The sequence below is a fragment of the Malaclemys terrapin genome, chromosome 24 (genome assembly GCF_027887155.1).
Source record: "Malaclemys terrapin pileata isolate rMalTer1 chromosome 24, rMalTer1.hap1, whole genome shotgun sequence".
NCBI lineage: Eukaryota > Metazoa > Chordata > Testudines > Emydidae > Malaclemys > Malaclemys terrapin.
Window position 1 is genome coordinate 16847833 of NC_071528.1, and position 12417 is coordinate 16860249.

The 12417-nt window shown below is 51.0% G+C and overlaps 1 protein-coding gene across 1 annotated transcript; it reads right to left on the reverse strand.

The window, feature by feature from the left end:
• Window positions 1-1596: 1596 nt before the first annotated feature.
• Window positions 1597-10507, reverse strand: TEX45 (testis expressed 45). Its single transcript, XM_054013495.1, has 8 exons — window positions 9940-10507; window positions 8670-8773; window positions 7921-8015; window positions 7673-7788; window positions 5747-5865; window positions 5046-5247; window positions 2418-2506; window positions 1597-1857 (listed from the first exon to the last, which is right to left on the reverse strand). The coding sequence occupies exons 1-8, from the start codon at window positions 10505-10507 to the stop codon at window positions 1669-1671; spliced, it is 1482 nt and encodes a 493-aa protein (XP_053869470.1). The 3' UTR covers window positions 1597-1668.
• Between the last annotated feature and the right edge of the window lie 1910 nt (window positions 10508-12417).

Consider the following 12417-nt stretch of genomic DNA (forward strand, 5'->3'; position numbering starts at 1 on the left):
GCACCCAGATCAGCTGCAGGGGTGGGAAGTCCCTGGTGCTGCCCATAGAAGGGGTGGTCACAGCAGGGCTGTTTTCCAGTGTTCTTCCTCTGTGGCCTCAAACTCTGGCACTGCTACACCCTGACTCCTCAGCTGCCGTTTTCCCCCTTATACCTGGAGGCTTCCCCATCTCAATCGAACTCTCCCCCACAAGCCCCCCCATCCATGGCAGGAAGGGAGGGAAAATCTTTGTTGGTTGCTAAGTACTAGCCTGAAACCTCCCCTCCTGCTAGACTTGCTGCTGCCCCCAGCTGCAGGGAAATCGCTTGGCCCAAAGACCCCGCTCAGCTCCAGCTGTACGTGAATTCCTTCAGAAACAACAAGGAGTCTGGTGGCACCTTAAAGACTAACAGATTTATTTGGGCATAAGCTTTCGTGGGTAAAAACCTCACTTCTTCAGATGCACCTGAAGAAGTGAGGTTTTTACCCACGAAAGCTTATGCCCAAATAAATCTGTTAGTCTTTAAGGTGCCACCAGACTCCTTGTTGTTTTTGTAGATAGAGACTAACACGGCTACCCCCTGATACGTGAATCCCTTCTTCACCCTTCAGCTGCTGACCCCTTTGCACCTCCTGAACTCCAGAGCTGGAGGGACATGGCCAGAGAGTTTGGGTGCCCTACCTCTGCCCAGTCCCTGTCCTGCAGAACAACAGCAACCCCTAACTGAAGTCACTGGGGCTCTCTGTGGGTGTCTGGGCCCTACACATATCCCACTTCAGGGTGGGGGCACAAAGCCATAACAGTGTGATGGGAACTACAGGGGCCCAAGCTGCCATGGTGTCCCTGGTGCCGCCTCGGGAGCAGAGGTAAGTCACAGGCGTCTGTGTGGGTACAGTGCCACCATAAAACTCTGCTTCCATAAGACAGAGAAATAGAAGGGAGAAGGCTCCGCAGCAGATACAGGGTGGGGCCAGTGGACAGGACCCTGACCTGGGACTGAGGAGACCTGGGCTCTTTTCTAGCAAGGTACTTGTCTGGCCTCCTCCCGGTCGTGCCCGGGCATGTCACAACCAATGAATTTTAGCTACACAGGGGTAGGAAGTATCATCCCCTTTTCACGGGGCAGATTCAGTGACTTACCCCATGTCACACAATGAGGCTGCGGCAGAGCTGGGAACTGAACCTGGGTCTCCCAAGCCCCTACTCACTCGACCGCCTCTTTTCCCTAGCCAGTCCTCAGCTCTGCCACTCACCTGCTGCATGCCCCTTGGCAAGCCACTTCATCTCTGTGCCTGTCCCCTTTTTCACTCGCTGTCCATCTGGTCAGTTCAGACAGGGCAGGGACAGTCTCCTGCCCAGTGAGTGAGCAGCGCTCAGCACAAGGGGGCTCGGCTCCCAGCTGGGATGTGTTACCCACCCCCATCAAGGGGAAATGGAGCTAGGTTGTGACCCCCTCTGCGAATGGGAGTTCAGCAGGAGCAGCTGACCTGGAGGCAGGTTTGTCGCCAGCTGGCCCAGTTCATCCCTGCTACGACTCTGTCCAATTCCTGAGATGAGTTTGGCACCGAGACCTCAGCCAGGTGCTACAGACCCCAGGGAGGGCATCTCCACAGAAGCCAGGTACCTGTGTTTATTTGTAGGCAGCCCCTGGAGGGTGGCATTGAGAGCCACTATAGGAAGGCAGCACGTCATGTTGCAAAGACCATGCGCCTCTGGGGGCTGTACTTCTTCAGGGTGCCCAGGGGGATGCTGCTCACTTGGAAGTTCCCCCCGCAGATAGTCACAGGGCCGCTGTACTTGGGGGTGAACTCATCTTGATGCTCAGTCCCAAAGAAGCGCTGCCCCTGCCATGGCGGGACTAGGTGAGAGTATTTAATCTGGGGAGACAGGAAAGGCCATTGCGGTGTGTGTGGGGATTCCGTCATTAACTTCACAACCCCTAGAAGTCAACCACCGCTCAGCTCTCTGGCTGCTGACCACTAGCCTGTAGGGAGCAGGGTTCAAGTCTAGGCCACCCAGCGGCTCTGAGCAGCCAGCCCCCTCGCTTGCTCTGACCCTGCGTGCCCTCTGGCAGAAAAGCAGAGGCTTCCCTGCTGACAATGGAAGAGGCAGATCCCCATGGCAGCTGGGGTGGCTCTGGCCTCACCCAGTAACGCCCGCACCCTTCCACTGCCAGTCTGTTCACTGGAGAGCCTTTGGTATCTAAATAGGCCCACTGGGGGGCAGCACATTGTGTCCTGGGCTATTAACTGGGCCCAAGTTCAGAGGTGGGCAGCCCCCGACCCTTCCCTGCTCCCTCCAGAGAGGCCTACTTGTGGGGTCCACTTGCAGTGTCCTTTTCCCTCCCAGCTGCTGGGGGGCATGAAGACTTGCTCAGCTATCCTTCTCACCAGGCCTTTGTCCTGAACCTGGCCCCATATGCCAGCTATTGCCGTACCTGCTGCAGCGACTCTTCTGAGGGCCGGAGCATCCGCTGTTTGTGCAGGACCAGCATAGCCTGTGTGGTCGTGACAATGCCTTTACCTGCTCACAAATGGAATAAAGAGCAAAGTCAAGGCATGAAATGAGCAGGAAACAGGCAAGTTTTGCAGTTTGACTCAATCACAGACCTGTCTGGGGTCTGCACTGACTGGGAGTAGAGACACAGGCCTCACCATGGGCAGCTCTCTGCACAGATGCAGGCAGAAAAACTGCCACTGTGCATAAGGAAAGGGATGAAGAATGATATGGAAAACACTGCAAAGCCAGTCTATGCATTAATGGTGCCACCTCATCTGGAATGCTGCGTGCAGGACTGGTCACCTGATCTCAAAGGACACAAGAGGATTAGAGGGAGTTCAGAGACAGGGAGGAGAATGATTAGAGCTCTGGAAAATCTTCTCTATAAAGACAAATGTTGAAGACTAACTGTTTATTTTAGAGGAGGTGAATGAGAGGACATGACAGCAATATACAGAATCATGAATGTCACGGAAAAGGCAGATTGGTCACTGTTCACCCTGTCATATACAGGTGGACACAAAGGCAACAAGTTTAAGAATGATCAAAGGAGGATTTTTCTTCACCCAATGCATAACCAACCTGTGGAACTCACTGTCACTAGACATCATCAGGACTAGACGTTATATGGAGAACATAAACATCCATTGTTAGACCTTCCTGCCCCTCAGCCAGCCTCTCTCGACACGGGTTAGAGAGAATCTACTCTTACAGCCAGGCTATTGTAGAACTGTCCGTTATGGGGTTAACACCTTCCCTGAAGCATAGGGTGCTGTCCTCGGTCAGACTCAGGAGAGGGGATTACTTTGGACCTTTGCTCTGAATCACTATAGAAATTCCCAGGTTAGTGCAGGAAAACTCGACCTGCCAAGATTCCTGCTCCCAGTGCTTCAGAGACCTGGACTCTATCCCCTGCCAGCTTGAGAGGCAAGCTAGGGGCAGCTCTGTACAGCCCGCACAATGCACAGCCTGCCATCCCAGCACCCTATCCCAGCTCTCCCAGCCTAGGAGCAAGGGAGTGTCAGGTTGCACATGCAGGGGGAGCAGGATAGCTCCAGAGCTGTGTCGTGACAGGGTGACTGGCTTGTGGTCCAGAGAGCCTGGGGCTAAGCCAGCTAGGGGAGCCACTCACACAGACCCAGGCTACTGGACATTCTGGTACTTCAGAGTGACCTCATCCCCCTCAGCGTGACCTTGCATGCACAATGCATGAGCTCACACCACACAGGGGGCACGCTGGCCTGCTACTGCTGGCCTGACTTTGCATGCACGGTGTGTGTGACGCTGCCAGACCATGTGTTCTTCATTATGGGATCTCCCATCTGCTACTGAACAAAACAATATCCATTTCTATCTCAGCAGCGGCAAGGGATTCACATTAGAAAAGCCAGACTGTCCAGTGTAAAACCGGATGAATGTCCTGCCTAAAACCAGCCCGGATGATAAGATGAACCGCATCTGAGAGGAACCAGGTGATTCAAATAGAAAAGGCAGCAGGTCTCCTGCAGTGAGGAAACTGCCGAGAAAGGGGGTCTCCTGCATTAAGCCCCAAGGAAGGGACAATGCCTCAGGGCGGAGGGGCTGTGCCCAGTGTAAGACTGGATGGATGTTTCTCTGTGTGTGTGTTTGCTTTTGGGAACTTCATTCATTTAATAAAAACCCAGACCAGGACACTGACTGAGCAGCACTGTGTGGACTGTCATTGAAGGAGCCCTGAAGAAGGGGAAAACATAGGCAGGGCACTGCAGAGGCACCCTGGGCCACAAGGGGGCGCTCGGGTGGTGGCCACACTGAGCAGGATACGTTCACTCAGTAATAATGCAAATAACAAGGAATGGGAACACACACACACACACTTTCTCTCTCTCTCTCTCAGTAGATTCCAGAGCAAAGAACCAAGAGGTTAGAGGGGATCTTTTTAGCCTCTTCCACACAAAGCCCCGTATAAATCCCGGCCTGGGACTGCACAAACAAAGCTTATAATTCACACACTCCACTACCTCTTCCAACCCAGCGAGAGAGAGAAGGCCTTTGCTTCTGGAAGTCAGCTGTGGAAATTCCAGCAAGAGGAAGAGAAGAGCGATTGTCTGGCTCGTGTCCAACGGCATATGCTACAAGCCACCCACAAGATGGCAGTGCAACCCTGAGGCTCACACAGGTGGCACCTTTCTGGTCTCTGAGCACTTCGACACTGCTCCTCTGGGGAGGTGGCCAGCCTTCCAGATTAACATCCACCTGCAAGTCCCGGGGAGTGCTGACTAGCACAGCCAGGCGCTGTGCTAGCACAAGTTCCCTGCCTGGCTTTTGGGGTCACTGTCCCATTCTTGTAGACAAAGACAACCCCCATCGCAGTGCAGCACAGGCCTGCAGCCTCCCACCTAAACACGCCCATCACTCCGATACCCAGCTCACCCCGCTGCAGGCAGAGTGACTGGCAGGGGCAGAGCACCAGGATCCCATGCAAGGAGCAGCCGAGAGCACCCGGCTGGCACAGCAGCCTGAAGCTGCTCCTGGGACGTGTCCCAGGGTTGGGAGCCGCGCTAGGGTCCGAGGGACTTCGCCTTACTGGGATAATTAAAGGGCACGTGGCTCTCAAGGTGGCTCTTGCTGCTGGACGTCTCCCTCTGGCTCTTGGGTGGCGGCTGATAGTCCGAGTGCTGCGTCGTGCTGAAGAAACAGGCGTTTAAATGTTTGTCACCCAGGGGCACTTTGCTTTGTTGTCTCCACGGTGGCACGTCTGGCTGAGGTGGACGTTCCCCCAGGTCAATCTGGAGTAAACAAGAGCAGAAGTTAACGGGCAGGTGCTGTAGCCAAATGCTCCACTTGGCTTCCAGCTGTAAGTATGAGCACCCCACTCAGACAACACAGAGAGGGCCCAGGTCCCCACTGTTAGCTGCAGGATTCTGGCATCCTGCATTGCTTCTGCCTAGGGATGGTGACTCCACAATGATCCTGCGGTTCTCGCCAGCTGGCCTTTGGAGAATGAGCTCTCTGTAGTTGGCCTCGCTGGAGGCTCTCCGCAAGCCCTGGCGAAGGGTGCACTGTGGGAGTCGGAACAGGAGCCAGGCCTCCTAGGGTATGTGCCCAAAGACTGGGACAGGAGACTGGCCATGCGTGAATGTTACGAGTGAGCAAGGACAGAGTGTCCTTTAGAGACCCCAGCCTGCAGCAGAAGCAGCTCTGGTCCTGTGGCACATTCAGTGATCTTTAGAACACAGCGCTGCTCCGTGATAGCTGCTGCTGAAAGGTGAAAGGCAGGGCACAGACCTGGGTGTGGAAGAATCGGTTAGTGGTGGTGGTCGCACGCTCCCGACTCCTCTCAAGGTCTTCGTCGCCTTTAGGGATCGATGAAGTCTGTTTGCTTAGACACGTAACTTTCACGGGGGCTGGTAAAGGCAAGAAGTGAGTCCTGTCAGGGTTCCCAATTCTGAACAGGTTGTCGCTACCGCAGCATTCCTGGGTGGGATGGAAAGCTGGAAGGACCCTCCCAGCTGTGTCCTCAGCACGTGGAAAAAGGCTGGTCTTGTGGTTAAGGCACTAGGTGGGGGCAAGAGATTTGGGTTCATTTCCCAGTTCCGCCACAGACGCCTTTTCTTGGGTAAGTCACGTAGGGTCCCAAGCTTAGGTGGGGGCTCTTCACCATTCCCAGTCAGAGATGCTGGGTCCTGAGCATTTTGGAAGATCTGGCCAATGATTTTGGTGCCTAAGTAGGAGCTGAGCTCCTGACAATCTACACTTTAGTATCTCTGAGTCTCAGTCCCCTGTCGGTAAAATGGGAACAATAATCCTTCCTTTCTCCCGCCTCTCTGAGCTCTTCAGGACAGAAATCTCCTGCTATGTGTATGTGCAGCACCCAGCACAATGGGACACATTGCCATGGTTAGGGCCTCTTGTTGCTATGTAATACAAACACTACTGGGTAGGATACAGGGTTGAGTAGCTGTGGCCCCCAGTTCTGTCTGAGCTGAGGCACAATGCTGGCAGCTGAGCTTTCTGGACACAGGATCTGCTGCCTCTGGGACAAACCAAGGGTGGGAATAACATAGGGGTAGGAACAGGACAGTTATCCATGTGGAGGCCATATCTTCACTGACTATGGGCCAAATGCAGAACTGGTGTAAGCAGGTCCCCCCCGCTGAAGTCAACTGATGTACACCTACTTACGTCAGGCATTTATCTGGCCCAGCATGGTCTCTGAGACTTAGCGATGGGGGGAGAAATTTCTCTGAGCACGATCGAATTTGGGATAAAACTGGCCCCAGATTTGATCCCCCAAGCACTGGCTTAGGTTTTGCAAAAACAAAGTCATCCAAGTTTTACACTAGTCAAGTAGGGGCAATAACAGTGAGATCTTGCAGCATGCTAGTAACAGGGAGACCAAATTTCCCCAGCCCATGCACCAGAGGAAGAGTCAAGCCAAGGAAATTAACAGGTGTGGTTCTCAAAGCACACATCTGTCTGCCCCTTGAAATGGGGTGGGAATATCTTCAGAAAGTAGAAAACAGTGCGAGCAGGGAGCATGGCACAGGAAAGGTCAGTTGTAAATGCTACGCTTACCCCTGAGGGAATATCTGTGGCAAAAATTTAAAAATTCTGCGCACAATATTTTAAAATTCTGCATATTTTGTTTGTCAAAATAACACAATATAATCATACCAGTTTCAATTATTTTGGTAAATTATTTCAAAATACCTGTCAGCAAGTAGTCTGTAACAATACAGACAACAAAAAATATTCAGGAAATGTTTTTTTGACAAATAGATTCCTTATTAGGCATATTAATACAGAACTCTGAGTAATCATTTAACTATAATAAAAAAACGCATTTTCTGCATCCCTCAGCAGCAGTGCGAAGGCTGGGTGGAGTCAGGGGTAATGGAGGAGCTGAGGGCGAGGGAAGTAATTGCTGGGAAGGAGCCTGGGTGTGAACTTGGAGGGTTTTGGGTGGGAATAAGTCTGGAACATGTTTTTTGGGGGGGCAGGTAGGGATTGTTAGGGAGCTTCCCCCATGCAGACCCTGGCTGACCCCTAGCCTCTCCCATTCATTAAAACATTAAAAATATGTGCAGCACATGAATGATGTGCGTGTAATGGCGCAGAATTCCCCCAGGAGTATACTCTCTGGCCAATAGGAAGGCACAACAGTACTATCTATGTGATCTCTCACTGTGTCAGGTCACCATCCCTCCATACCTAGCTCCCGCCGTGGGAACGACTCCAGTGTCACAGTAAAGAATCTGGTGCAACCATCCCCTGGCTTGATGTTTGTCTTGTGTATTTGGAAGGCAGCACATTCTTTGTCATAGACTCTGCAGACATAAGATGTGAGTTGCTGAGATAAGGTAGTGAGCTGTGAGTGACGTGCTCAAAGACAGCTTGCCTTTAGCGAGCACCACAGAGCCTGGGACAGCAACAACCCCTCAGATGTACTACTTGGCTACCTGTGGTTCCTTGTGTCCTGGAGAGCGTAGGCACGTTTCTCCTCGCTGGTGCTGACACTGCTCCTGGGGTCTCCAAACACAATGGAAGACTTGCTCTACAGAGAAACCACTTTTGAGTGATGCTGTCTGCTACAGAGCAGACCTCACCAGCTAATTACAAGGGAAACAAGGACTTTGCTGACTGTCTCCACGAGCACTCAGGCTTCCCCAGCACACACTCCAACCAGTGGTGCAGAAACCATGAGGATGAAGGGCACACATCACCCCTTCATTGCCTACTGGAATTCCCAGTTCCAAAGAGACTATTCCTTCATTCTGGCAGTTGTGACACCCAGTCAAGATTAGTGATATTCACTGCAACAGATACTGAGCCCAAGTGCTTGGAAGGTACCAAGCAAGGACTGGATATTTATATGGATAATGAGAACAGCCAGCGTTACAAATCGGATAAAATATATACACAAGCTACAGAGTCTCCTGCTTCAGGCACAAGCCAACCACCAGCTGATGTTAGAAAGCAGCTTCCCATATGGACAGGTCATTACAGAGTAACCTGCACCTTCTTCTGAAGCAGGTGTTCAGAGACAGGACCGCAGGACTGGCAATTCCTATGCTCCCCTCCCCATAGCTAACCACTAGGCTCCACGTCCACAGGCTGCCTGAGTGGGAAGCAGTGTTTTAGAAGGCTTAGTCCCATCATAATATGAATTGGAAGCAGCATGGCTGAATTTATAGGACTGTGACGTTACCTTTCCACAGGACTTCACAGGAGGGATCCAGCCACCCTCAAACTGTGCTTGATAAGAAGTGCCATAGTAGGAGCATCTGTCACCTTTAATTGTGGGAATTCCTCCTGCCAAACAACACAGGGAGGGAATGATCTGAGTTACTCCTTTGCAGTTCTCAATTACAGTTCTTAGGAAGTGTAAGAAACTGACATGGGATCTAGGGTTCCAAGACAGCTGCTCTCTGCCCAGTCTCACACTGACCTGGAGTATCTACCCACTAAAACTAGAGGAAAACGCTATTCTGCCTTGGCTACTTCATCCCTGACAACCCTTCAGCCTGGGGCACGGTCTGCCTAGAAAAAAGGGATTTTGTGCTGCCCATCCCCCAGTCACTGCGTTTAGGAGACCATGGTGGCTCTCAGGTTGGGCAAGTATCCAGAACTAAGAAATCAGAGTCTGATAGCAAGGGCACAAAGTGGCCTTTTCCACAGATCAAAGATCACTCTCTCCTGGACCAAAAACAAACAGACCACCACCAAAGGAGCAAATTCCACTGGACCTACTCTGGAACTGAGGCCACAGTTCAGCAAAGCCCTTAAGCACAGGCTTTGCGAGTGGGAATTGACTTCTTTAACAATATTGCATCTTGGCTCTCCTGTAATTGCCTAGAGTGGTGAGGTCACTGGCTGGCACGGCAAGTAAACGCATTCACTGGCCTTTCAACTCCGGAGGTCTGGGTCCAAATTCTGCACTAGGTCACTAATGTATCTGTGTCAGGTAGACCTGATCTGTGCACAACACAAAACCACCACACAGTTTTGCACAACTGGCAGCCTGTCCTAAAGAGAAGCACAGACTGTAACAGAAACCAGGGATATTGGGAATGCTGCAAGGCAGGACTGCGTGCACCAGCCAAGCTATGGGGTGAGGACCAAGACTAGAATATCAGAGGGTGCTACAGGTAAAGAGGAAGGTGCACTGGCAGAGCTGCATAGTGAAAGCTTGTATCATCACATGCACCGCCAGCCACTGCTATAAGCCTCTCACTGTCATGATCACCAAATTCACACATGAAATTATAAAAGGGAGACCAGTGATATTTAAATAGTTCTAGATCCTAGAACTCAGCACTTTGATGATAAAGGACTCCACTCACTACAGTAAATACAGACTTAAACTGGTTGTAATGGAAACCTAAACCAAGCCAATGAAAACCCCAGTGCCCGTGCATGCCACCTGCCCTGAGACTTACGAGGCCACAGCCTGACAGAGAGAGCCCCAAACAACTCACCCAGATGCACACATGGCGCTTTGGCAATGGGCTTGAATATCTCATACGCTGGGTATGAAAAACGATAGACAGAAGGCAGGAGCTTCAGTTTGTCTTTGTCTCCACAAGGAAAATGATCTTCCTCCTTATTGTAATCAGCTCTGGTGGAGGCTGGTCCCTGCAGAGTCACGTCTGGCCAAGGGTAGCTCTCCCTTGCAGTTGAGGTGAAAATTTTGGTCTGGGAATCTGCATGCATTTGGAGGTGAGATTCTGGTGGACAGACTTTGGGCTTTGGTTCCAGGGATCTCACTGGAAATGCCAGCTGGGTTTCTGACCAGGTTTCCCTGGCTTTATCCATATCCTGATTCAAAACACCCTTGGAGTTTGGAAGCAGAATTGGGTCTGGTTTGTAACTGCCCCATAAGGGAGGGAAATCCGTGCGGAAAGGAGATTCAACAACGTTTCCCTGTGGTCTATGGTCAAACCCTATCTGAAAATGTGAGGCCTTTAGGAAGGGAATCCCTGTGAGCGGGGCTGGGATTAACGACTGGCCAGTGGCTGCCATTTTCCCCTGTAAAGGAAGAGACATGATATCACTGCCTTGGTCCCTTCCTAAAGAACAAAGAACAAGAGCCTCCAAGAGATAAGAAGGAACAGGAGATAAGGATCTTTATTCTCTGACTGTTCCTTACAAGATGTCCAAGTAAGGCCCTTGGTAGGAGGAGCCTGCATCATCCCAGAAGCAGCCACTTTTGAACAGCAAACATTCGCACTCTCTGCAATGAAATGAGCTCCCAGCAATCCCAGAACTGCGGGTACATCCTCCCATGGAGCTGTCCTGCTCTCCCCCAGTGCCATGATAAGAACAACCCAGAAGCAACTGGGGCTTTGTCCTGCCTCAGATACAAATCCATCTCTGCTGTCAATCCATGGACATTGCAGGGTTACTACCAGGAAGAAACGGCCACAGAATCTCAGGGATTCATGGGAGTTTAGCATGCAGGAAGTTGGCCTTTTGGACTACTTGCTAATCACCCCGTGCCAGGTTCTGGGATATTTCTAACAGGATTATTGGAACCAAAAGGGCAATATTTTAAAACATGGCCAAATGGGGCCAGATGATAGAGGGACGTTAGCCAAGCTCCTCCGTCCAGGATTGGATGTGCCATGTGTACAGTCAGTGCCTATTACCACAGCTGAGACTCAAACTCAGTCTACCCGGGTAGTTCAGAAAGCAGTTTTATAGAATGAACCAAAGGCAGCCTGCCCCAAAAGCAAACCAATAGGACCCATGCTGAACTAAACTGGGCTGGGAGTCACCTCCCCTCTGGCTGAGTAAAAACCACGCTGTCCTAGTCTCAGCTGAGACTCACTTCCCATGGCCAAGCTGGTCAAAGGAGTGGTGCTAACCTGGTCTCGGCTGGGAGAGGCGCTTCCCATCTCTCACAGAAGAGCCTGAATGGGTTCTCTTATATAAATGGCCATGCATGTGACTCATGAGTTTGGATAGAGCCACATGCCAGCTGGCATCTGTGGACACTAGCCCAGAGCACTCGGCAGTGGGCTGGCCTTGCACCTCTATGGTCTAAATTAATGCAAAGCATGTAAGCGTGTTTAATAAACAGCTGCATGCGTACCAGAGTTGGTCTTTCCTATAAACGAGATTAAATTATCTTTCCAAGGTGACTGACTTTGATCAGTGTGTATTATTATTCCTTGCATCCCAATCAGCAATCATTGTGCTGGTACATGCTTACAAGGAAATAACAGGCCTTATCCCCAAGAGTTTACAACCTAAATAGCCATAAATTGGCCATACGCATCAAACACAAGACTCCAGACAAGAAAAGGAATTATTTAGACTTAGAAAAGAAAAACTGAAGACAACCTAAACCCAGTGAGTAACAGCCTATGGGGCAAATCCTAAAAAGGGAGCTGGCTCCGCAGGAGTTCACACACTAACTAGCATCTGACAACAGAACTGTGGCCTCACACAATAATGCTAATCAATGTTTCTCTTCCTTTGAACCCTCAAACGGTACTCCTCATCCATTCACTGCGCCTGAGACAAGCTGACTGTAACTCATCTCCACCCAAAGCTAAACAATCAACTGCAGAATTTTCAGTGTCCTGTGATGTTATCATAAAAGCATCATGTCATAATGGAATCTCAGCAGCGGAGAGGTGAAGAAGATGATATCTGGAGTGACAAAGATGGAGAAAGTGAGAACAAGAAACAGAGAAATGACTGGAGAGGAAGAGGGCTAAAGAGAAGGAGAATATGCGTACGAGAGGGTAAGTTACAGGGGCCAGTGCCACAAGATTTCAGAGAAGCAGCAATGCTACGTCTGCTTATGAACTGGTAGCCTAAGCCTAGCATAGGCAAGATCAGTACCATCCCGGTCAAACCCTGGCCTCCTGCCCCACAACAGCTCATGGATTGTGGGACTGTGACATCAAAGGTAAATCAGCCAGTTAACAACCCTCTATCCCAGCCCA

Coding starts and splice junctions, on each gene's coding strand:
- TEX45 (XM_054013495.1), bottom strand. CDS start 10,507: ATGTCTCTTCCTTTACAGGGGAAAATGGCAGCCACTGGCCAGTCGTTA. Junction 7,789..7,920: donor CAGGACACAAGGAACCACAG/GTAGCCAAGTAG, acceptor TTATGTCTGCAG/AGTCTATGACAAAGAATGTG. Junction 1,858..2,417: donor CAGAAGAGTCGCTGCAGCAG/GTACGGCAATAG, acceptor CTGTCTCCCCAG/ATTAAATACTCTCACCTAGT.